Source organism: Aplidium turbinatum, chromosome 2 (genome assembly GCF_918807975.1).
Source record: "Aplidium turbinatum chromosome 2, kaAplTurb1.1, whole genome shotgun sequence".
Lineage (NCBI taxonomy): Eukaryota > Metazoa > Chordata > Ascidiacea > Aplousobranchia > Polyclinidae > Aplidium > Aplidium turbinatum.
The window spans coordinates 16,047,534-16,073,878 of record NC_137473.1 but is presented as its reverse complement, the minus strand read 5'-3'; the positions used below and the strand labels follow the sequence as shown (position 1 = coordinate 16,073,878).

General features: G+C 36.4%; 1 protein-coding gene and 1 long non-coding RNA gene across 2 annotated transcripts; one reads left to right on the top strand and one right to left on the bottom strand.

Moving 5' to 3' along the window:
- Nucleotides 1-985: 985 nt before the first annotated feature.
- LOC145764634 (E3 ubiquitin-protein ligase TRAF7-like) lies at nt 986-18,585 on the top strand. Its single transcript, XM_082576272.1, has 17 exons — nt 986-1,200; nt 1,914-1,971; nt 2,644-2,726; nt 3,368-3,517; nt 6,364-6,525; nt 7,101-7,246; nt 7,867-8,001; nt 8,859-9,011; nt 10,111-10,175; nt 11,565-11,687; nt 12,459-12,580; nt 13,331-13,453; nt 13,996-14,112; nt 15,180-15,302; nt 15,871-15,990; nt 16,524-16,655; nt 16,978-18,585. The coding sequence occupies exons 1-17, from the start codon at nt 1,048-1,050 to the stop codon at nt 17,107-17,109; spliced, it is 2,097 nt and encodes a 698-aa protein (XP_082432398.1). The 5' UTR covers nt 986-1,047; the 3' UTR covers nt 17,110-18,585.
- Nucleotides 18,586-19,154: 569 nt separating this feature from the next.
- On the bottom strand, nt 19,155-23,539 carry LOC145765117 (uncharacterized). The gene is made up of 3 exons (XR_014288543.1): nt 21,012-23,539; nt 20,571-20,740; nt 19,155-19,985 (listed from the first exon to the last, which is right to left on the bottom strand). It is a non-coding gene; the product is annotated as an uncharacterized LOC145765117 (long non-coding RNA).
- Nucleotides 23,540-26,345: the final 2,806 nt, after the last annotated feature.

The window sequence follows — 26,345 nt, the reverse complement described above, 5'->3', positions numbered from 1 at the left end:
AAACACGTCTCATTGTGCAATAGACACAGGAATAGGAGTTGCAGGTGCGCCATGATTTTAAGGATAATGTCGCGATTGTTTAATGTTTATAGATTGAAATTTTTGCTGCCCGCAGCCCCGCACGTTATCGGAAGTTTGTAGATTTGGCCCAGTAGTACAGAAAGTTTGCCGACCCCTGCACTAGATCATGTAATTAAGCTACATAAAAGAGTTGTTGGAGTCGTAACATTCAGCAACTACGCAGTTCACACATTCCAACTTTTCCATAAACTACATCTGTGAAGTATACATGAAATCTATAAAGTCGAAATAGCAAAATACTATTAAAGTTCATTTAAATTTATTCCCAGAAACAGAATGTTGTCTTCCACATTGTGGAATCCACAAACTGTCTGAATGCCACTCACACAATACTTGCCAATCATCCAGTAGTAACTATTTTGTTTTAAGTGTGCATACTGAATTGGGTAAAATACAGATGTTAATAAGGAGTTTTAAAGTGTGGCATGAGGTTCCAGGTGAATTCAAAGGTCTTTCTTCAACTTCTTTTAACAGAAAGTTTAAACGCCACCTTCTTGATTTAAATGAAGCTGAATAAATAGTAACTATTTTGTGTTTGGCATTATAGGCTACTATTTGCTTCATCTCTTGGTAGGCACTATTTTTACGTGTTATAAATGTCAATTGATGTCATGATTTTTTTGTGTGTTTATAAACCATATTTAATGGTGTATTATTTTCATCATTTATCATTTTAAACTTACATTAGATTTCTACCTCAAGAAATTGAAAATATTACATATTTCTTGAATACCAGTACCGCATATCTGCCATGACCTCCAAACAGTTCTCCATTAGGCTTCCAGGTTGGGACCTGAACCGCTGATTGACTAGTAATCTCAAAAAACATGATTGGAAGTTTTATTTCAGCCAATTTAATCAGTTGCTTCTTTCCTCAACGGGTTTAGCTTTTTCAGGTCTAAAGTTTTGATACTTCCTACTGTAGGGATGTGATGTGACTAGCCTCGTTATTTAAACTGCGAAATAATGTCTCAATTTAAACTACCATTCCAATCATCGGTACCCACTCTGCCTTCATCAAATGCTTCACAAAATAACATAGCAACTCAATCCAGTTTTACGCTGCCAAATGCAATATCACGCAGCTCGATAGCTAGTGACATCAGTCAAAGATCAACGGTATGAGTTAAGGGAATAAAAAATTATAAACATAGGTCTACTAAATCAACATAATTTTGTTCAAACAAACTGTGAAAGTTGTGTAACTTTACATAAGTATTCAAACTAAGCTTCAACTACTTTTAAAAGAAATCATGTTTAAACCAAATGACAGTGATTGAATGCTAGTTTGATTTCAACCACTTCAATTTGGTTTGAAAATGATTTCTTCTCGGGTAAGCAATGTAAGCATGGTTTCAGAGGCTATGGTTACTTTTGGAATTGCCCATTTCGGTGAGTCCGATTTGGTGAGTCCGATTCGGTGAGTCCAATCTCTTAACCGGGGATTTTTTCAATTTTTTTTTTTAAATTATTGGGTACCCTAGCCTAATTATCATTGCCGTTTTAGGGTTAGAGGTTAGGAACTCAGTCACCGAATCGGACTCACCGAATAGTAGCAGACCCGGTTACTTTATGTGATTACTATAGCTTCAAACTAGCAATTTTGAGTAACAAATCAGTCGATGTGAAAAGAAGACAATTGAAAACCATTGCACCTGAGAACTGCGATAAAAACCTTCAAATTGAAGTTCAGAGAAATGTTAACTAGGCCTACCTTAATTCTGTATATAATTTATATATACGGTATACAAAAAACAAGTTTTTGCAAAGCTTGAAAATGTACTTTTTCAAGCTTTAAGAAAGTCATTAAATGTTCATTTAAATATTTTTAGCCTCGACTGGAGACTACATTTGGACCTTCCTACTCCACTGTTACCACAATCACAACAGGTCAGAATTTGTTTTGAAAAACCAGAGATATGTAAAATGAGTTTTGGAATTTTTTCTTGGATATTCCCGCTGTCAAAGTGTGAGTTACAGTGCTACCAACTGTACTTTTTGAAGATTGTGTTATGTCAAATCGTTTTCTTTAAACGACAAAAGATACTCAATTGCTATTGACTTGTATACGAATGCTGCAGGTTTTTCATTTGTCGTCTGTGGAATTCCATTGCTAGATGTGCAACCATTAGTCGGCCAAGAATGACTTTGTATTAGTAATTTTGGCAGTTTCACTTACTAATACAAGTTGTTAGTAAAAGTTCACTGACACAGCGTGTGCGATCAACATTTTTAGATGAAATATACACATATTATAATGTAACTACCAACATTCATAATTCTTTATCACCATCATATTTTACCATATTATACTCTTTTAAGCAAGATTTAGATTTGGCGTTGCACCAGAAAGTGTTGAGAATTGGAGCACAAAATTGACACTAAAATTTAGCAAAGTCTACTTCTCCTTGCCTTGTTCTGGTATGCTTGAAGGCAAGATTAATTTGCTAAATCCACTGGGTTGAATCATTCACAGTCTTGATACCCTAGCATACATTACATTGTGCATTGGCATGGTTTGCAATTTCAGTAGCCTATTGTAAACAACTACTTTCGTCACAGATGACGGAGAGTCTGTTGAGTATGAACACCGACGCACCGCATCCATGTCCAGTTATAAGTCGTTTAGTGACAGTAGAGAAGATGTAAGTAACTATTTAGTATTATATTCATCACTCATATAACTATATATTTGTCCTAAATGCCCTAATTAGTAATTATATGATTATGTTAATTATTTCAGATTCTATTTGAATAAGAACCTTCTGATGATCCCCTTGTAGGGTGAAACAGGTTGTAGAGGCTTTAGAAAGTAATAACTATATTTGCTCTGCTTGGCATTGAGCACTTTTTGTAGTATTAGCAGTACTGTATGTATAATATTGTTTAACTATATATTTGTGTTTTTGGCTTTGACTAGCGCTAGTTTAATTGAAGGAATAACGCTGTTTCAAGTTCTGAACAGGCTTTTTACTTAAGCTTCTATTCCATCTATTGATAAATAAAATAGTTTGCATCAAAATGTGATATAAGATCTTGCTAGTCAAAAACCACAACAAAACAACTCGATTTTATGAGTTACTTAATTGTTTTCACAGCTTATTTAGCTGTTAGAGATTTTTTGGATAACACACTTTTTCTTTATGACTTTTAAATTTAATCGCATCCATAAACTACCCATTGCAGCGATCTGTCTCCTACCGAAATTGTTTTGACAAAATTTCGCTTTTCCTGAACTTTTACCACAAGCAGTCTTTGCTTTAATTTCTTTTCTTTTTTTGTTCAGTTACGAAGCAGCGGCACTCGCAAAAGCTTGCCTCGTAACTTACGTCACAGGGATTCATTCCAACATTTTCGTTCAAGCTCAAGAGCTTCCAATTCATCGTCGTCTACTTTATCCCAAAATTCTTTTCCATCACTTACAATTGAAGATGCGGTAAGAAAGCATATCGCAAACTTTTGATTTTCACCACATTTTTTTATCGGTTTTGCACCTTTATTTCAAAAGCAGAGTGAAACTGTTAACCAGGCATTTGATAAATAAAATGACTTACGTTCTTCTGGTGACTATAGGCTACTAGTGGTATCTGTCATAAATGGGCTGTGACAAAATTCAGCGTATCCTTGATGTCATAGAAATAAAAGTCGCGATGAAACCTGGACAATAGGTAAATAATAAATATCTTCCCTCGGCTAAAGACCTCATAAAAGATGGTGACGTTTCTGGGCTGATCTACCAATTTCCGTGTCATGACTGTGATTTAATGTACAGTGCACAGGCTAAACGTGATCTTAAATCAAGAATCAATGAGCACCAAAGAGCTTTTAAATTTCAATGTCTGGAGAAATCCGCTCTTTGCAAACACTCTTTAACTTTAGACCAAAAAATTATTTGGACCAACGCTACTATTCTTAAAACTGAAATAGATTGTACTAAAAGATTGCTTACAGAAAGTTGGTATATACTTAATCCAAAAGGCACTACGACGTGTTCTTAACCAGAATAATGGACAGAGCTTTCCCTCTGTGTATAAAAAATGACTTTGCTTTCACCTTTTCCTATGCTCAGAGCCCTTTTACAATCGTTGTAATTGCTAATTCCATTTCTGTGTTGTCTCATATTATTTCTACGTTTCTTGACGTTGGCCTTGAAGAGATAGATAAATTTACCCTGCCGGATAGTAGCCGACTGTTTTTAGGCATCACTGCGTTATCAATTAAACTGAGCGGTAATCTTGTTGCGTTTTTTGTTTTCTTTTAAGCTTTGATTCTTGCTACTTTATCCATTTTGCCAGTATGTTTTTGTGGTATGCCATTTGTTGCTGAGCAGGTTGTGTTTGTCTGTTTCAGTCCCCTTTATAAAGTCAGTCGTGCTGACTGACCAAACGTCGGTAATAAAAGTAGAGCATCATCCTTTTTTTTTAAGTTAAAGTTTCTGTAAGTTGATGTAGTTTAGTTTGTTGGTCTATTTATTACCAGGGTTCTCAAACAGGGGTAAATTTAATATCTCAAAAGGGGAAAACCATTGAAGACGAAAGACCAGACTACATAACAAATGGTAAAATTTTCATTCAAAAATACTGATGGTGTAAATGTATCTAGATTCTACAGGGGTGTGCAACCTTTATTACAGGAGGGCCAGATATAAATAACTGGGTGAAGCCGCGGGCCGCACGTTTATTTAACATGATTTCTAGTCTAGTAGTTGCAGGCACAAAAAAGTAGTTTTTTTGTTATTCTTATGGCGTTATTAGGGACTAAAAAAAAAGGGAGGGCTATCTTCATTCAGAAATAATAAGTTAAGACGCATAAATTTCTGAAGAAAACTGTTATTCTGATTTATTGTGAGTTGTGACACCGTCTTTAAACGAGTTCAGTGAGAAATTTTCCCAACGGCATTTTTCCAAATTTAGCTCAATGGAAGTGCTCGCAATTCGAAGTCCATTTTCCAAGTGTTCGTCTGTCAGAACCGATCGATAGGGTGATGTCATGACGCCCATTTTAGAAAACAATATTCGCACAAATACGTTGAGCCAAAAAGAGCCATTTTTGAAGCCATGGATTTTTTCAAATGTGGAAAGTCATCTTAGTTGAGATGTTTTCGGTGAAAATCGCCAAGATTCATTTCTAAATACTTTGCTTTCAAATCCTTTTTTCTCTTGAAGATCAATAAGTTCAAGCATGGCCACCTAAAGATACGGCCTGATTTGTCACATTTTGCATAAATTTTCAGGTTTTTCTAACTTTGGGCAAACGTTTAAATAAATTGTTCTAAAAATTAGACTTTTACGCTTTCTTTGTGTTTTCCCCAGATGACGCAATAGGTTTTAACATCCTCACATGTTGAAAGACAATTTGATTTTGTAGATTTTAGTCAGACTGTTAATTTTGAATAACAGTCTGATTTTGCGTTTTTCAACTTACTTTTTCTCATTTGCTACTGCTTCCCCGAGGCAACAAAAAAGTTTTTTGTCATTAGGAAACCGCAAAAAGTAAAAACATCTCAAAAAATGTCAGTCAACCACTAGCAGTAGCTGTAATCAAAATCTGCAAAATGTGACAAATCAGGCCGCATCTACAGGTGGCCATGGTTCAAGTTATATCTGATGGTGCTTTGTCAATGTCTGCGTTGAGTGGCGAAGAGAACATACCAAACAAATGTTCATGAGATTTGAAGTCCTTGAAACGAGCCAAAAATTCATACAATGTTTTCAAGTTGGTCTGCAAACTCAGTTTTCTTCTCAGGATGCATTCTATAGTCTCTCAAAGTTGGAAAGTGAAAAAGATTTCCTGTCTGTACGTGAGCTTTTCAAAGTCGCAAATTGTTCATAATGCCTTTTATGTGACCATACATTTTTACTTTCCACAAATAATTAAATACAATGGATTAGCGGTGGCCGGTAGAAGATTTCTAAAATGGTTAACAGAAGGTGTGAAATCGACAATAATCCGCTCCATAACGAATTGTTTACACGTACCAGACTAAACTAAATTGTAAACACGTTGCGCGTGCCGGACACAATTCAGAATTGGCAATTGGCACACAAAAAAAGAAAAAAAAAACATCTTCGCGGGCCGCATTTGGCCCGCGGGCTGCACGTTGCACACCCCTGATCTAGATAGTCAGCGAGGGCAAACGAAGGGAAAAATGTTAATACTTTGGGAAATTGAATGTGCTCTAAAGTGCAGTTAAATATGAAAGCAGTTTCAAAATGTTCACCGGTGTTTCTCTGACTTGTATTTCTTTGAGTGAAAACTAATTTTTATTATTCATATTTTCAGGCTCCTTTAGTCTTCGTGGAAGCGCCTTCAACCCAACTTCTGTGCAAAATTTGTCTCCATGTTTACAAAAATCCGTTCATAATGTCTTGTGGTCATTCGTTTTGCAAGACTTGTTCCCTTTCCGTTGAAGCCTGCCCGGTGGACAACAAGAAAATGTCGCCTGTATGACAATGTTATTCCTAGCAAACATGATGAGCTATGAAGTGAAACTCCTTTTATGATCACATTTTCAGCGTATTGATTTAACAACCAACAATCTGTTTTTACAACCAACAATCTTATAGATACCTTAAAGAATACCTTAAAGAAATTTAAATGAATTCAAAACTCGCTTGAAAACGTTCTACTTCAATGAACATTATGACTGAAATTACCGTATTAATTATCACCATTGTCATGTACAGCGCCCAGGAGCATAGTTTGACTGTGGATGTGGCGCTATATAAATGTTGTTATTATTATTATTAAAGAAAGGAATTTACTGTATCACCGATTCATGGTTTGGAAGTTTTATGATCTGATCTTTGTTAATTTTATTCTTCAGTTTCTCTGGACCGTTGCTTATTTGAAAATATCATTTTTCTAAATATTATACTGTACATGATTTGAGATAAACAAATTCTCTATCGGCTTGTCAGTTAAAGGCCAAGCGTCAGGTCGAGAAAAGTAAACTTCACTAAACCACTTCAATTAAGTTCAAAGGTAAATACATTTCTTAAACCTTAAATTTTCCTTAGATTGTAGCGAATCTTGCGGTCAGCGAACAGGTTGGTGCCTTGTATATCCACTGTAGATATGGATGCCGCTTGAATCAACACAAACCGGGTGAACATGAAGTGAATCCAGCAGGGTGTCCTTTCACTGTGAAATTAAGTGAAAGAAAGTACGGAATTTTTTTTATGTTAAATGAAGCTTATAATATATATTATATAATATATGTCAGTCTATATAATTCGCTTCATTAAGTGAAATGAGATAGTATTTTTTTTGGCGTTTTTTATTTTAACAAAGTTTTTTTTGTAAAACAATTAATTAAGTACAATCTTGAATGGGTCTGCTACTATTACTTAGGTAAGTCCGATTCGGTGAGAGCCCTATTCGGTGATTTTTTTGAAATTTTTTTTTGAAAATTATCGGGTACCGTAGCCTAATTATCATTGCCGCTTTTACATCGTTTTAACGTCGCTAAAGGTTGAAATAAGACCCTAACCCGTAACCCCTCACCCTTAACCCCTCACCCTTAACCTCTACCCCTAACCACTAATCCCTTACCCCCTAACTCGTAACCTTAACCCTATAACGGCAATGATAATTAGGCTACGGTACCCAATAATTTAAAAAAAATCACCGAATAGGGCTCTCACCGAATAGGGAACTCACCGAATCGGACTCACCGAAACGGGCCATTCCGATCTTGAATATTTTGTATAGATGGATTAACTCTATATATACTCACACTGTGCTATATTATTTTCTAACAATTAATCGTTCTGTTTTTTACAGAATGCATGAAGAGAGTTGCCAATACTCCCCTGCCACTTGTCCCAACAACCCCGTCTGTCCTATCATGCTTCGGATGCATCTACAAGATCATCTTGAGGTCTGCAAGAACATTAAATGCCACAACCACAAATACGGGTACGTCTCACTATCTCAGACTGTACGAGTATTTACTTGCAAGCTTAAGGGTAATTTTGTACATCGATAATGTTGAAGTTTTATATATGTTACATCAAATATAGTGATTAGGTCTACTTACTAAAACCTCTAATTTTCGTTACAAAACAAATAACAATCCTATTTAATGAAAAACAGCGGCAAAAGCATACGGTAATTGCCACTGCAATCCACGATTTGTTGCTTTGGCAACGGCAATGTTTTTGCCGTAGTAGATGGAAGCTAATTTCGGTACGGTAGTCTGTATATGTGTTAAAGTTTATTGCGTTGTATGTGTCGAACAGTGTTGAAAATTAGTTACGGCATTAACAAATTTGAGCTGATCGTTTATATGTAAAGTGTTTTGCTAAACACAAAAATGAAGATGGAACAGTTTTATGTATTTCATAGCGTAAAGCGGAGATGGCAACTGAAAGAAATTACATTGACAACGCATTAACTTCCTCTTGCACCGATTTCTGTCAAAAGTTTATTTTTCAATCACCATCTTGGTTTAGAACTTGAACCACTTAAATTTGAACTTTGAACTTAAAAAATTCAATTCTTAAATTTATCGCAATCTCGTTGTTGGGCTACATTTGAAAAACAATTCAATTCCGCATCACCATAGCATTTACTGCATAGTGTGTGTCAAGCTCGACCCATAATCTGACTCATGTGATACCAACGTAATGGTCAATAGTCATGCTACTATACTAAATATATTTAAGGTTGCCAAACACTTTCCTACTATCGAATCATCAGGTTAAAATGGAAATCTAAGCATCGATCTCATTTCAACAGTGAAATTACTTGAACTGGGGCAACTTTCTTTGCAGTTGCTCCTTCGTTGGTGATCGTGAAAGCCACACGAGGCACCAGCCTGAATGCAAATATGAATTTGTGAAGGATTTTCTTCAATCAACAGAAGATCGCATCAGCACCCTCCATGTCGCTATGAAACAAAGGGACGAAGAGAACAGCTTTTTGAGGTGATTTATAATTGTTGATTTTTAAATTGAAATGTCCTATTTTTATTACTACAACAAGTTTGCAAGATTTATGTCACGTTAATGTATAGGGCTGGGTGGCAGGAAAATGCCTTAGAATCATTTCGGCCACTTTTCTTTGTGTTGAGAACATCGGGAAATGCTCTTGACGGCTGGTGTACTTACTGTACAACCACAAAGTTTCAATCAATTGTCAACAGCATGTGAACTAAAGCATTTGCAACAAAGTTAGTTTTTCTGAATCTTTTTACCACTTGGCAATCTGAATCAGTTGATCACAACTGTGCACTCAGTGTGCACCCGAGGGAAATTAAGATGAATCGTCTTGAAATTTATAGCTTTCATTATCTTTGTCATGAGAAGCCATAAAACATCAACCCGAATGCTTAGTTTTTTAGGATACCTTTGTTTGACTGGTTACCGTCGTTTACTCAAACAGTGATAGTATTTTATAACCACATAATAAAGTTGAATTTCTCCACAAGTAGCTGCCTATCACAATAATTAAAATCTCATAACTCTTGTGATTTTTTCATATTAATTGTACGTTTAAATTGGTGTAGATGTACACCATTTGCTGCCGTTAATTTATTCAAACATTTGTGAAAATCTGGGTGTGGGCTTAATTGCCGAGGAAAATGTTTGCAGACTTGGCAAGTTGTATTCTCTCGCAATAATTTATTAACCTGGTTGTTCAGTTACCATTAAATTCTTTCGCTAAGTTTAATGGCGGCATTGCAGGCCGAATTCCCATCTAAGCTTAGTTTTAGCTTTGTCTGTTTTGTAGCAAACAAGCTTGCATTATGCTACTGATTTTTCCAATTGCTGTAAGTTCTTTTAACTTTTTTAAGCAAACTAAACGGATTATTTAAAATTCTTCATCAGTTATAATTTTTTTTTAATATTTCTAGAATTTAGTACTGACAAGTATTAGCAGTCACATTCAGAGCAGCAAATTGGTTCGGATTACAATCATCTTTGAGAAATTAAAATATTACCTCAATTGAAGATATTTTGCTTCTACTCAACTTGAGTAATCAGGTTCGCGAATAAAATAAGTAATTCGTTTTTTCTGGTTTAGATCCATGTTGTCAAAGACAGCCGAACGCGTTGACGATTTAGAAAAGAGCGTCGAACTGAAGCTTGGCAAGTTTTTCTTTGTCGCATTTATAGTCAATATATATTTGATGGGATTCGTTATTGCTAGAGAAAGTCTTACACTCCATGAGCAAAATTAAATTCTTTGACTTTATATTGTAGTATGTGGAGCTGTTTTGTATAATGCACTATTTGAGTTTATGATGCGAGTAAATTTATTTTTCATACCATGCTTAATGGTTCGTGTGCATCAATGGATTTCTCTTGATCGGTATTGATTCTATTGAACCTGTAAATTTTGGATAATCTCCTCGGCATCCTAAACCGGTGCACGACGTTATGACGCGACCCCAATGTCGAAAACCTGAATGACGCGAGACATGGTCGTTTCTTGTGTCTGTAATTGAGGTTGCGCTGCTAAGTGGCATCAGTTGCAGTGCTAGCATAGCAAAAATAAATTTCTAAATGACGTGCAGCGTCACTGCTCCCTTGTCGGTGTCTTAATATTGTCGAGTTTTGTCTGTTTTGTACACAGTTTTTAGACTCTTGCGATATTGTAATTATTTTCCCCTTCGATGATCACAAATAAGCGGAACTGATACACTTGTTAAATTGTTTACATCAAAGTATATATGTTTGGCCTTTCAACGTTAGGCTTACTTGCTGTTTATGGAACATCCTGCACTGTCCCTTCTAAACAAAAACCACCAGAAGCAATGCGCTGTTGTTTATTATCACAAACACTTTCAAGCGCTTTTACAATTTCATTTTGACCGTCTTGTAATGTTTAATGTCCTAATCATTTTTTAACAATAACTACTTATAAACACAAGAAATGATCAAACAATAAAACCAAAAGAATAATTTAATTGCACCTGGTAATGGTATGAGAGCTCAAGCCTCGCGTCAGTACCATCTTGCGTTATTCTGGTTCGCGGCATTCGGTCGCGTCATAAAGACTTCTTTCTGTCCCAACTACTTCCCACCTTCATACCAATTTAACGTTCAGTTTACTGTTAAATGCTTTTTTTTCGTTTCACGTCACACGTTCACGTTGCTTTCAAATTTCAGTTTATGACTGCTGTAATTATGAATTGCTTCCGAATTTTGATGATTAATGTGATGACTTAATAATCATGTGGTGATTGAAAAGCCATAAGGTGTAGAGTAGACTGTACAACAACTTTAAAACACAGCGCAGACTGATACAATGCAAATCGCATCCGCGTTACTTTGTGTTTTATCCAATGTTGTCTTTTACGAAGAGAATCAATGGTAGCTTGCGTGTAGTTAAAAAGTAATTTCACCAACTGCATTCTGCAATGGTACAGAATTTGTCATAAATTGTATCTAACTTTAATTCTCTTAACAGTGTGTTCTACGTGTAGTAATGCAAATACAATTTGTTTCTTTTCAAACAACAACATGCATCTTTAGATGTTTTGGGAAATAATCAAGCAAAGCTTGTTGACGAATTGAGGCAGTTTCGTCAGGACACTGCCGTCATTAACAGCCAGCTGCAAGACCTCAATACAAGGCTGCACATGGGAAACATCGGCTGTAAGTTGAGCGTACTTTCAGTTACTGCCAGACAGCAAACCAGACGTTTTTACATTGAGACGTTGAATCAATGTAAAAAAATATCTGATTTGCTGTCCTTGGCAATAGCAGCTCAATTCCCCTTTTAATCGTATTTATTTTGATGTCAGCTGACATTACTTTACCGCCACGCGATTTATGAGCAATTTCCATCCACGCTCCAGTGAAACAAGAACTTAATTTGGGTTTTTCCCGTCTGAGGTTGCTTGGATGCATAATGCATTGGCCTCCAAAGAAATCGATGTCGTTTGGTGATTTTTGCTATAACTTAACGACACTTGATGTCAGATTTATGAACAATGACTAATTTAATTAAAGGTTAGAAGGAATTTTTCTTAGCTTTCAGTTGCTTGTTCGGCTTATCAACTTTTTGTTTACCAAATGAAACTGGGGCGGAGTAATGCGGAATTCTATGACTGATTTCGTGACGATCATTTTTTGTGCATTGTGGAAAGTTTGTGCAGTCGTTTTTGTAATAGTTTCTTTCTTCGTAATTCAACCGCATCATCACGAATTGTAAGTTAGCCATACTGAAAAAAAGCTTTGACTCCGCTGAAAATCATAAAAAAGCTGAGGATTAAAGCACAATTATGAACTATGCTTGAACAGAAATACAAAAATAAATATTCATACTACGATTTATGCCGCAGTACTTTTCCAAACCAGTTAACCCACGGTTCAATTACATATCTTGCTTTTGATGATACTATTTTTGATCGCTTGTCCTTTCAGCTTATGATCCTCAGCAGATCTTCAAGTGCAAAGGCACATTCGTGGGACACACTGGGCCGGTGTGGTGCCTTTGCGTCCATGGAGATTACTTGTTCAGTGGTTCATCAGACAAGCAGATTAAGGCAAGTTTACTTCCTACGACCATGTTATGTCATCGATAGCGTTGTCTATGCTGCTTTTGTAATTGGCATATAGCGTTACATGAAAATGTTTGTTCAGCTTCATCATTTCCAGTTTCAATGTACATGGAAATTCATAATTCTGCTGTTATTGAATGTTTTTTTTGTAAGAAGTTATTTCTGCCAAAATAAATGGTTATGCTAATGACGTTTTTTTTCTTCTATTTCATAAAAATATCATCATCATCATCATAATCCATCGTCGGTTTGTTCCCCACTAGTGGGGGTGGCCGATTGTTTCCGCGAAGCAATTGTTTTAATCCCTTTTCTCCATTTCACCCTGTCCCTTGCATCTTCCTCCTTCAGTCCGACTTTTTTAAATTCATCCTTCACTTGTTGTTTCCACGTTCTTCTTGGATGACCGCGTTTCCTCTTCCCATTCACCTTTAGATCTAGTGCCTTTCTAAGAAAACTTCCTTCTTACATAACTTCCTTCTTCTTACATAATTCTACAGGCGATTTCGTATCGCCTGTAGAATTATGTGCCTCTAGAACTAAGTGGCATCTTTGCTTCTTGATTCACTGCACCTTAGCATTTGAACGTTTTTACTTTAAATGCCCAATTTTTGCATCAAAGCTACATAGTTTTGATAAAAGTTTATGATGTTTGAATTTATAAACATTATGGATATAAATCCAATTTCTTTTTCAAAACTATTTGTTTATCATCATTGGTAAATGTATTTCTGCCAGGTTTGGGATACAGCGACCAACTACAAGTGTCAGAAGACGCTCGAAGGACATGACAACATTGTTCTTACACTGGCAGCTTATGGAGACAAGCTGTTCAGTGGCTCGGCTGATTGCACGATCAAGGTTCGTCGGGGACGTTGACCAGGATTTCGTTTAATTTTCATGTTTGAAATTGCGATTTTTTTTGTGTATCCTCATAGTGAAACTATTGTAGTAGAAACCCGGCTAGCAGAGACACACGCCAGGTCTCATCTACTAAAGAAGGCATAAACGGATGATGAAACCTTAAAATTGCACAGGTTTTATATTGAAAATGCGAAATCAACACCCCTGCGTTGAAGTTGCTTATGGTCTTGGAACAAGAAATGTGTAGCGACTTAATTTTGACCAAAATAGAATAAGTGATAAATTAGTAAAAATTTGCAACATGCACTGCTTGTTGCTCTCCTGTGTAAGATGGACTAGCTTACCTTGTATTTCATTCAAATAAGTGATAAATTAGTAAAAATTTGCAACATGCACTGCTTGTTGTTCTCCTGTGTAAGATGGACTAGCTTACCTTGTATTTCATTCAAATAAGTGATAAATTAGTAAAAATTTGCAACATGCACTGCTTGTTGTTCTCCTGTGTAAGATGGACTAGCTTACCTTGTATTTCATTCAAGGTTTGGAGCATAGAAACGTTCGAAGAAATCTTTTCGGTTGCCGCCCATGAGAACCCAGTCTGTACATTGGTGTATGCTAACAATATGTTGTTCAGTGGGTCGCTCAAGTCCATTAAGGTGATGCATCTTCATGTATTTGTTACCTTTTAGGAAAATTTAGGTAATGCTTTGGAGCCTGTCTCAGACAGCTACAACGTCATTTTTACATTGATTCAACATCTGCAGACGTTACGCAGCCTACCTTCGTTAGTGTTTTTTTCTTCTGCAGTTGCTATCACTAATTGACCACGTGATTGTTTGGCCCTTTTCGTCTTACAGCAATTCAATTTTAATTTTGTGCTTGTTTGTTAATGTTATGATTCTATTTGTTGTCACTCTACAACAGCTAAAGTGTTTTAGCGAGCGGGCTCATTTTTTATTTTAATATAAGATTTACGATGTCATCACATTATTACCGGACTTATTCTAACTGCGTTATGCAAGAAAGAACACAATCGATACCGTTTTTTTAAAGTCTTCGGTTTGACCCGACCTGGAATCGATCTCAGGTCGAGCGGAGTCAAAGACGAAACCACTCGGCCACTGCCCTGGTGTTGTGCTTGTTTACGTTTGTGCTTTTAGCTTCCTATTGCAGAAAAGTAAACCAGTTTCACAAAGTTAAATTTTCAAAAAATAAAACAAAAAACAACATATTCAAGATTAGAATAATTTTTGTAAAATGTTTACAGAAATAGAAATAAAATTCCCTTTTATTTGAAACGACGCCATAGATTAGTCAGTGCTGATAAAACTTGTTGGATCTGTCCATATGTTTCCTTCTTTTCCACGATTGTTGTAAACAAGATCAAAACGGGCAAAGCAAACGTCTTGTGACGTTGCATTTACCAGAAAAAAAATATCGTACGTCATCACATGCTTCTGGTTTGCGCCCAGCTATCAAAGCAGCCTTTTTTATCTCATTTTAACGTCGGAAAACCTTAAAACGTTTTAAAAATAAAAACCTTCGGAAAGTACCTCGACTGATAACATTCTCCAGCCTGAAAGGAAATTCTTTCCAATCTAAAAAAGGACTATTTTACTGATTGGGTCTTTTCTGATAAAATAAACTAACATTATTTGGTTGTCATGACATGTTGAAGCGAGAAGAAACGACATAGAGAACGCTAACGTTTGACATTTCGCAGGTTTGGATAGTCGACAGATCTGGCATAAAGTTTAAGCAAGAACTAGCAGGACTTAACCACTGGGTGAGGGCTCTAGTGGCCCAGAACAATCGTATTTACAGCGGCTCTTACCAAACAATTAAGGTAAGATTTGAAATTGAACTATATTTAGTAGGCTACAATTTTGCAACATTTCTCATGTAAAAACAACGCCTCGGGGATTTGATACTATTTCTTTTTTAAGTGTGATACTGTAGTTCTAGATTTCTATGTTCATGTTTAAAAGATTTATTACTGGTATTAAGGTCTTGAAATTTTCACCCTTTTCGTTTACTGCAAACTTGGCGGAACATATGACGACACGCGTAGGCGTTGTTTTCACAACTATGGCGTCCACAGAAAATGTTTCCACTGCACAAATTTTCCCCAAGTTGCAATGGGATAGTACATGTCATGCCGCTTTATTCTGTCATTTTTTAACGTTGTTGAATAGTTTGAGGATGTGTGTAGAGCCACTTGAATTCTCCTGTAGTCGTGGTCTTGTGGAGTTTATTTTTAAGCCCAATTTATTAAAGACGAAATGTTTGGCGCTGTATTTGGAAACATATGAAATGTCAACATTGCGCATTATTTGATTGATCAATGCCAAAATAAACATATAGAAAAGTAGAATAACTTATTTCATCTGACTCTTCAAGTGAATTATTCACAGATATGGGATGCACAGACATTGGAATGTCTCCATGTGTTGGAAACCTCCGGGGGGAGCGTCTATTCCATCGCTGTAACCAGCCATCATATTGTGTGCGGGACGTACGAAAATTGTATTCACGTGAGTCATACCACTCGTTGCTGCCTGAAAATCGTCATCCATGAACCGTTTTGAGAAAACTCAAACATTTCTACTTCAGTGTTGAGAACTGGGGGTATTTAGTTTAACCAACATTATATATTTGTAGCCGTAAATATAAACTGTTTAAAAAAAGTTACCGTTTTGGCCCTGAAATCACAGTAAAACACAAGCCATTCAATTAAAACAAACGAACGAATGCAAATATTGAGCCATGCTCTCTCTCCTTTCGATTTTCTGTGATCATGCAGCCGATTACTGCGTTTCTTGCGCACTGAAGGAAAAAGAACTGTGTGCCTGACAGCGTGACGAAACAATGACTAAGCGGTGCCAGCCATTGTTTTATGGTCCGAATATTTTTCATTTAATGATGCAAGGGGAAGAACCCCAGCTGTAAACCGAAAACCTGGTGACGAATGCACTTGTTGAAATATATCGGTGTGTTACGGCGAGAATTTGTTTTGCTTTTCAAAAATGTCCTTAAAACTTCACAAAAAACTCTTCACCACTTGTAGGTTTGGGACCTCCGAGACCATGAACCAGTGGCCCAACTCACGGGCCACGTGGGGATAGTGTACGCCCTAGCAGTGCTCAGCACCCCGGAACAGACCAGAGTCTTCAGCGCATCTTACGATCGTTCTCTGAGAGTAAGTTTCTCTTGATGCTTGAAATCCTAAGATTGTCATTTTATAAATCATTCACCGTTGTTTTTCACATGTTTGTTAATTTTCTGGTATGGTCAATCATTTGATGTAACACCTCACAACGTTGAGCATTCATATCGCTGTTTGACTGTTATACAGTGAACAAACATAACACACATGCTGCCTATGGCAATGTTAGATAGAAAGCGATCTGTTGGGCACAGGGAAAGGCAAACGAAACTAGAATAACAACTTTCTTTCGGATACGCTTCAATTTTGAAACACTATTTGTGGCTTTAAATTAACTGATTTTTATCTCTTGCAGGTTTGGAGTATGGAAAACATGATCTGTACACAGACTCTGATCCGGCATCAAGGAAGCGTAGTTGCACTTGCTGTGTCAAGAGGAAGAGTTTTTTCAGGAGGAGTTGATTTTACCGTTAAAGTTTGGCAATGAGCTTCCAACAAATCTTTTGTTTTGTCAGCTATTCATTTTAACTCGATGATCAAGTGTTTCCTTCAAACAATCAACTTTATCACCGAAGAGAATTTTCTGTGCTTTGGTGAATTCTCTGTTATTTCATTCTACTTTTTTAAATCGTGTTCCTTTTTTTACAGTTTATCAAACGCTTTTAAGATGTGCGATGTCAATCGATTTTTATTATTGTACCGTACGCCGAATTTTGTGATAAATCTCAAAGACAAGTTGGTGTGACTGAAATGCTTGCGTTTGCATGTTCAAATCCTTAGTGAGCGTGGCTAACATTGTGCTGTGAAGGACAAGCTGTATCATATGAGCAAATTGAGCATATACTGTTTCGTATGAACAAAAACATTTTTTGTTTTGCAAGCAATTTTTAACAGTCTTTTTTGCTTTAAGCCTGGGCTACGGTACCGTAATTTTATAATTTTAGTTGAATAAAAACTTTTTGGTGGTCTTTTTTGGATGAAGGTCTTTCTTAAACAGTGGCGATTTTATTTCCTTATCTTTATAGACCTATTGATCATTGATAATTCATCCATGAAAAAAAACTTCTGTAACACAAGAAACTGTTCCATTGTCACGACTAGCCTGTGGAATAACTTTATCCTTTTTTTAAGAACCATTAATCAAAAAGCAATTTGAAGTTGATTTTTGGAAGTAGTAGCCGCAGATTTTTTTCTGATTAAGTTCTGTTGGACCCCGCTATCAAGTTACCTCTTTGAGCTTTTGTTTTGATGTGAATTGAAATAATGGAACGGCGCTAAAAACACATGTCATCTGTTGTTGCTAAATTCCACTGTATTACAAATATATACCTTACATGGCATGCATTCCTTGCAATGATTACAGCACACTATCCAACTCACTATCCTAAACACACTATCCAGCTGGATAGGCGTTTATCTTTAGATTTGATAGGCTATCATTAAGTTATTTGAAAAACATCTCGTGATTATTCCCATTGTTTTCCGTATGAAATGAATTTCAAACCCCAAGACTGGTGTCAGCAAGTATGCGAAGAAATTGCATTTTGCTGTGCTGTAGCATACTTTCAATATTTTTTGACTAATGTATTCTATCGCAGCTTATTCTTTGTCTTCTGAGCTTTAATTATTTCAATGGTACACCGCAAATCAGCTCAACCGTTGTTGCTTTTCAATATAAATTACGCTTACGCACCCCCTCATATATTATATGATAACCAGTTGGATGGTTCTGGTGAGGTCCTGAAGAGGTTATTGTATTTGATCAGTTTCTTGATGCACACACAGTTCTTGAATTTGCAACACATTTTATGACCTGCATTTGGGTGTAGTTAGAATAGTATAATTCTAAACTGTTTTCAAGTCATCTCACCAACTTCCACTATGCACTTACACGCTGTATCTTGTAATGAAAGTGTAATTGTTGCCTATCGCTTTTGAAATCATAAATTTTATTTAGTAGTTCTGTAAATCTTTTGGCTGGTTTGCGTAATTGTTTTAGATCAGACAGAAAACATCCAAACAGACGTGGATGACCAATTGCAGTATAGTTAAAATTGTTTAATGATAATAATTATTTGCGATGACGTAGCATACGGTCATGGATGAGTGGAGGGAACATAACAATATGCACTAAGGCGATGTGAAAATCAAAAAATTTTGAAAAATCAAAAATCGAATTATCACACAGGGTGACTATTGCTATGTAGAGTATTTCTGTAAAATTTCACGCAAAAATATTCAGTAACCTTAAACATGTAGTCGATTTTGTCCTTGGCATTTGTTGCCAGCACAGAGTTGCCAGGTACAAATTTTTTGAAGAAAAAACTTTGTTTATTTTTTTTAAATTGTAAAAATTTCCAACTTTAACAACCACAACAACAATTACATATGATGCGACTGCTAGTTGCCCTTTTAGGTAAAGGCTGGCGGTGTACGGTAAGATATTAAAAAATCACCTGGCAACCCTATTTTTGCTTGGTCAGCAAAAACCGATGATATTAAAGCCTTTTTAACTTCTATGGCAAGAGTAGGAATGCACTGTGCATAAGATGACACTTTGGTTTTGTTGTAGTAATATGTATTACATAATCACACAACGCACTGCATTAATATTCGATTGTTTTCGCCGATTTACATTTGTTTTTTGACAGATATAGTAACTGCAACTCTCCAATGGTAGCTTACACATCAACCAACCAGCTTTATATGTGCTTGTAAAACGTGCACAAACGAATGAAGAATACAGCCAATGAACAAGAAACAATGGTGAATATCAAAACATTATACTGCAGCCAATGAAAGAAAGTCAGATTTCGTGTCTGCTTTCGGCAAGACCCTATGCGAAGCAATTCTCGCCCGAATGAAACCATCCTGTCGTTGAAGGCCAGCAACACTTCCACAGTCGTTAGTGACTTCCCAAATGAGACGCTGCACAGCCTGAGTATGGGCAGGAAAATGAGGGCATTCAAATTTTGTGTTTGTCAAACCCTTTAGTTCATCTATGGTCGAATGTGAAGCAAGGCTAGACTCAGTAAGGGTGGCATGGTCCCAATCAAAGAGCACAGTGAGTTGGCATCCAAATTTAATTTTGGTTGGGTAAAAATGCGGACAGAAACATCACAAGAGTTACTGCCTTTGCGAATATTTTCTAACATGTTCACAGAAAAAGATCGCAGAGCAGGATCATCACTGGATACCGGGGCATTGTCACATTCAGATGTACCAAGTGCAGCTGGTTCGAAAGGAGAGTCAATTTCTTCATAAATTGCTGCAGAAAACTGCTGTTTTTCTCCAGTTCTTTTCCTCTATCACTTGTGACTTCTTTGCTGCAGCGAAATCATTTCCTCGCTGTTGTTTGAGGCTCTTGAAAAACAAGTTTTTTGTGTGAATGATAAATGTAAAGAACACAAAATAATCCATGTAAATCAGTTCAGTTTGTTTTTATTTCTGACTGTCACAACGAAAAACAATATATGCCAAACATAACAAATAATACTCTTTCGGACAAATGGCAGTAAAAAACAGTGATACGGTAGTCAAGAAAAATCTTCTCGCCATAGCACGACTAGCTTTAGTGAAAGCACAAGCCTGCCTTTACAGACATAGAAATCAGAACATCTGAATCACTTTCCCACGAGGAAATGCTTTAGGAAAATGAAAAATCCTTAAACCACCTACTATCTAGAGTTGGTTGCACTACATCTGCAATGGTGAAGTGGGGTTGTAGAATTGGCAGTAACCCATTCTCCTTCTCATATGGCTCCATTCAACAAATGTTGTTAGAAGAGCCATGTCAATGACAACAACTGACCAACCCCAGTACACAACATGGGACATGTCTATGCATGACCCTGTTATCAAAGAATATACTTATAAAGCCTTAGCCTACATTTCATAGAAAATTACTAGCCAAAAAAGTTTGTAAAGATACCGTATGTAAGAACTTACCTTTTTGCTAACTCTCTTTTGAAGCGTTTTCGTTGTCCTTTTGTCAAGAAGCCCAATTTGGTATAACGGTGCTTCTACTCCACGATAACGTTGGGAGAGGAGAAGCCTCAATTGTTTTAGGAATGCGATCTTCATTTGAAAAGAGAATAGTTAGCTTTTTTTCCAGATTCCTGAAAAATTAATTCCTTGTGAGTGCTCTGTCTCTGTAAACGTGCAATTTATTATTTCAACACATTAAAGTTTTGAAAAGTGTCTGCTAGTTGGTTATTGTAGCCTACGTGTACTGTTCATTCATGCAAGCTACGGTATATGTTAGTATTTTTAACAACTACCCTTCATCCATACAAAGATATACGAGTTGGTCTATGTTTTATGTCACTACCAAGCTTAGTTAAAACCTGTCAGAGAAAAAGTTGCAGTAATAAAGTACTTGAGTATCACCTTTAACAAAGTAGGCTGCAGAATGCAAGAACATATCGTAGTGTTGGTAAATCAGCAGTGGGAAGCTCCTTGGAGGGTCCAATGACAGAAGAGCTTTCCAAGCTTCTTACTCTCTTTTTAGAACTTTTATGCATGATTTAACAGTTAACACTTTGCTCCTCAAAGGGAGGCCAGATTTGGCCCCCCCCTCATATTTCCGTTCATTACTTGAAGCACAGTAACGCCATGCACTTGGTTTTTCTTGACTTTTCCTAAAATTGCCAGGCGGATCTGATGATACTAAATTTGATGCTAAAAGTTGTGTAGTTTTCTTGTAAATTCAAGATTTTGGTGAATTTTTGCTATTTCTAGCTAACTTCCAGCAAAGCGTGAAATGGATTACATTGCGATAACAAGCCATAAGCTCATAATTGCTTCGTGAATCCATATGCGCGAGCAGAGAGGAACGTCCTCTTGTTTTCCTTTGTTTGGTTTGACCTCAATAACACAAAGCGCGTTATTTCTAATGCTACAAAAAGAAGCCAGTGGTCACAAAGTTGTTAATTAGAAACAATAATAGCAAACGTTTTTTGTGTTATCAGCTTTACGAAGAAAAGCAATCTATGATCAATATAGGCAACAAACTATTCAAAACAGTTGTTTCAACCAGCAAATATCCATTGACGAATAAAAAGCGTTACAATAAGAAATCTTCCCTTAGGTAGTGAGTAGTGACATGAAAAACCTGGTTTCGAAATAAACGTTCTATGCCATGGAAATACTCTCATTGACAAAACTTTCCATTGAGGAAATGTATCACTTCAAATGCTTTTGGAAGAAGCTGAAAAATTGGCGTTTTTGCAAACAGTAATTGTGAGATACAGTATGCTCAAAATTATGAGATCACGTAGCAGCTTCCTCGATGACTACAGGTCCCTTCGCTGCTTTATGTCGCCTACGCTTACTTGTTATGTGTTGCATTTTTGTTCGACGGTGCACTGTGTATTGTTCCAAAGAGAGCAAAATAAAGATGATAATGCCTCGTCTTCACTACAAAATATTTTGTATTGTAGACTAGGCATAATGCTCGGCGTCACATCAGACAAACAACAAATCGGCTTTCTTGATCATTGATTCAACATCTGAATACGTTGCGCCAATGTATAAGAGGCCGGCTTGAAAACACAATGCTGAGAAAACTAAATCTTAGTGACGAACAATACCGATGTCTTCATTTATTTTGCAAAATGCTGCCTAAACTTATCAACAAAAATACCGAAAAAAACGGCAGGGATCGCGAAAGCAGAATTTGATCGACTTTGGCATGAATTTAGTCAGACACCTAATAAATCCACACATACAATAACGGCCACTCAACGGCTATAATATTCATAATCAACCTGGTTCTGGGCGGTTTGTGTAACAGTTCAGGGGAAGACACTACTTGAAATGGTGCACCACACAAAAGATTTTCAATGTTGATTGTGGATTTCTAAAAACCGGTGTGGATTGTGCTGCACAGTGACTTCAAGTTTAGGACAAAAAAGGCACAAAAATATCACGATAAAAACAAAGACCTTGTGGGAAATTTGTGGGAATCATAACACGATGCAAATACCATAAACGCGTAGTTTGCATGCTGCTCTAAGCTGGCCGGTAACCACAAAGGTAGACAACAAAGGCAGTTTATAACTAGATAACAGCGTAATAAACATTATAAATACGTAACCCGACAGTTTTCTTTTACAAGCGTTTTACGTCTAACAGTAAAGTCTCCGCAAAAATTTTGTGAAGCGTTTACAAACCATGGTTATGTGAAATTATTCATCATTATTATTTTTACTTTTCGGATGTTGTAAAACGTCATCAGAAAAAATCACAAAAAAAACATTTCATTACTTCAATGTAGTAGGCCTAAGAATTTTTTATAGAATTGTAGCCACGTTTTATCAACCAAGAAGCCATTTTTTGGCCATATGAAGTTATACAAAATAATTTGCAATCCTGCAAATGTTTGAAAAGAATCTAGGAAGTCTTCTCACAATCTAGCACAAAATGATTGTGTTCATTGTATCTCTGCAATATTTTTTATGACAAATTTTGAAGCTTCGTTATAATCATTTTTATCTTTCAAGTCATAAGTCCATTTTTTTGGCCAGAAACATAATCGCCGCTTTGCTCTTGTATCGCTTCGTCGCGTTTACGCGTATTTTTTGTGTTCCAAACAATAACGACCAAGTCAGCAATTCAGTCCTTTTACATTGATTCAACATTTGTAAACGTTAAATTAATGTAGATCTGCTGACTGTGGGTTTATTTCACATTTCCTTTGTTTACGCATGTTCCTCACTGCGCTGTTGAATTTTTTCTACGCTGGCGGACTAAAATGCATTTTCAAATTGATCGACACAATCTTCAATAACAAGTGAACTTCGAACTTAGCTTTGTTGATGTAAATTCTGTATTTTTAGTGGATGTAATTCATGAGTTATGTTTGTAAACACCCGTAAGCTAAATGACTTATGATGGAGCCTGCATGATATTTGTGATGGGACTTGACACAAATCCACAATTCCAAAAGCGTCTAATTTGAACTTAGAAATTTCAGATAATTTCAACAGCTTGTTCAATTGTCTTCTCTCTACTAAAAATATTCATACTACAAACTCAATTGTAGACCTAAAATACACAAACGAACATGTAAACAGCTATTCAAGTAGGCTAAGGTGTTACTTATGAGAAGTTTGGTTCCATAAAACAAGAATCTGGCCATGGGTTTCGCAAAGCATTAGTTCAGGACAAAAATATAAAACAACGCATTTTTTCTTTTTCAAATTCATGTAACAATGTTACTCTGTAACTATTTTATAATTAATGAGTAGCCTACAATAAGATTTGCTCGCATGTCGTCAATCTTTATCGACGCAATGAGTCGGCACACCGCACACACACTTCGTGCGGTAGATCGAGCTCTTTGTCCTTTAGAATTTTGCATGAAATCGGATTAGCACGGTTAATTACAGGCGGCAAGTTAAATCAAAATTGTCGTTTTTGGGTACCTTTGCAAAAGTTGAAACATCAAGTTTAACATATAAAATTTTAGAATAAGGACTTTTCAAACTTATAGACAAATGATTTTTTTTCACACCAATGCAACTTCTGTTGAAATAGCACCAGCGGATCACACGTAACTGCTGATTGAATTTGATTCAAAAACGGCCCCCCCTTGAGCAGTTAACTTCCAAAAAAACGTTGAAAATCAAAGGGTTAACAATGCTACTCACAACAAGGTTAGCTTCATGAACTAAAGATAATATGTGAAGAGATTATTGTATTTTTTGAAAAAAAACATAGCCTACTTACAGTACACAGAACTAAGAATTTAAGTGCTGAAAACTTAGTTGTCTGAGCCTTACGTAATACTATGAACTTTATTAGTGTCATTCTCAAAGCTACATATAAAAAATGCAGAACCACAAACAGCAACTTCACCTGAATAAGCAGTTCTTATTCCAGAAGACCTGATAATTACAGACACTGCCTCTTAGGCCTACTTTACACAATTTGGAAAACCTAGCCTAAACTGACTTTGAACCGAAGCCTGAATGATTTAACAACCAAGCATAAAATCATAGCAAACATTTCGGCTGAACACAACTTCTTATCTGAATTTTGCAGCCTTATCTTCAATAATATATAATCAGCAATTCAGCATCTCAAGTTATAAATCTCTCAGCAGCAGACAGCAATCGCTCGCGCGCGCGTGTGTGCGCACACAACGCGTTTTCCCTAACTAGCCATTCAGAGCGCGCCATCTGGATCACGTGGATTGATGCGTTGTGATAGTATTTTTTGTGGAATCACCTTGCAAGAATTAGAAAATACTAACCTTAAAACGCTTACATGTTTACGGATACTGGATTTTATTGCATAAAACTTCACAAAAATACTCTACACAACAGTAGTCACCCTGTGTGATAATTCGATTTTGTCCATTCAAATTTCACATCGCCTTAATATGCACAGCACTGTTTCTCCAGCAATATGGTAAGGGTCAATTGCCTGTTTTTTACGCATCGCTACTAGTTTGCTTTAAAAAAAATTGAATTACTTTAAAACCAACTTCACTCATCTTGTACCGTATATACCATTATTTTGTAAATCAAAAGCAAAACAACGCAACTCTTCTAGTGCACGCGCATAAGTTCACAGCGGATGTGGTTTCGCATTCCCATAATTCCTAATGTCGTTTCTTCTTGACGGGGAGCAAGCGTAACCAGAAGCTCTTCAGAAAAGTTTTTAATGTAAAACATGATTAGTTGATTACCATTTGACAAGAGAGGTTGCCTGATAGCGAACTTAATAGAACCTCACCAAAAATTCAAAACAAGTTATATAGACCGAGAGCCAGGTCGATTTATTTGACTGTCTGGGTCAGTAAGGTTTGACAAGTGTTTCTAGACTGAAATTTTGTGTAGATTTCAAAAATAAACCTCTTACTTGCACTAGCCTGACCGTTTTTGTTATATTAAGCATTTTCCGAGATGATACCTGTCAATATCGCTATATCCGACTAAGGGTGCACCATTTGCCCCCGACCTTTAGCAAAAAGCCTGAAATTTTTTTTTTCTTATGAGGTTATCTTAGAAAACAACTTTTGCAAAGTTTCATTTTGATTGGACAAAGTTTAACCCCCCCACCCGGCCATTTTCTAAGGGACTAACGGCATTTTCTTCACATTATCGCCACTAGATGGAGCTACTTACAAGATGCAACTGCATATTTACTTTGGAAACATACCCCTCTTCATTCTGCATAATTTAAAAAAAAAATTATCTGAATTGGCCAATAGGAAGCAGAAATATGGGCAGTTTTGTGCTCTCCCCTAGCGCAATACTGCCTCTAGTGGCCAAAACATAACAACAATTATCTCCTTAAATGTTCATCCAATTGAAGCAAAACTGGTGTCTAACCCCCCATTTTCAAGGGTGGTGAGTTCATTTTTGATGCTAGTTTTAAAGATTCTAGCCACTAGGTGGCAGAAAACCTGCTTTTCATAAGTTTAAGCTAACGTAACCGCTTGGACTGGACTTCAAATATGCAAAATTTCAACAAATGCTACTCATTGAGATGTATAGGCTATCATTGAAAACAAACAAAGAAAGAACAGTGCAACATCTATTGTAATTGTGATAGATATTGCACAGCAATAACCTTACACGAATTTCACATCATAAAGGTCACACAGGTAATGAAACAGTAAACTCGCAATTAGATTGTCAAATACCATGACGCTGAATCTATTTTCATATTTCTTTGGTTTAGTAATTGTTTTCGGGAATTCTCTACTACTTG

Bases quoted from the DNA above. Each gene is read 5' to 3' on its own strand.
- LOC145764634 (XM_082576272.1), top strand. From the start codon at position 1,048: ATGTCTCAATTTAAACTACCATTCCAATCATCGGTACCCACTCTGCCT. The intron at 8,002-8,858 runs GTACGTCTCACT...CTTTCTTTGCAG, and splicing joins TGCCACAACCACAAATACGG to TTGCTCCTTCGTTGGTGATC. The intron at 15,303-15,870 runs GTAAGATTTGAA...AATTATTCACAG, and splicing joins GCTCTTACCAAACAATTAAG to ATATGGGATGCACAGACATT.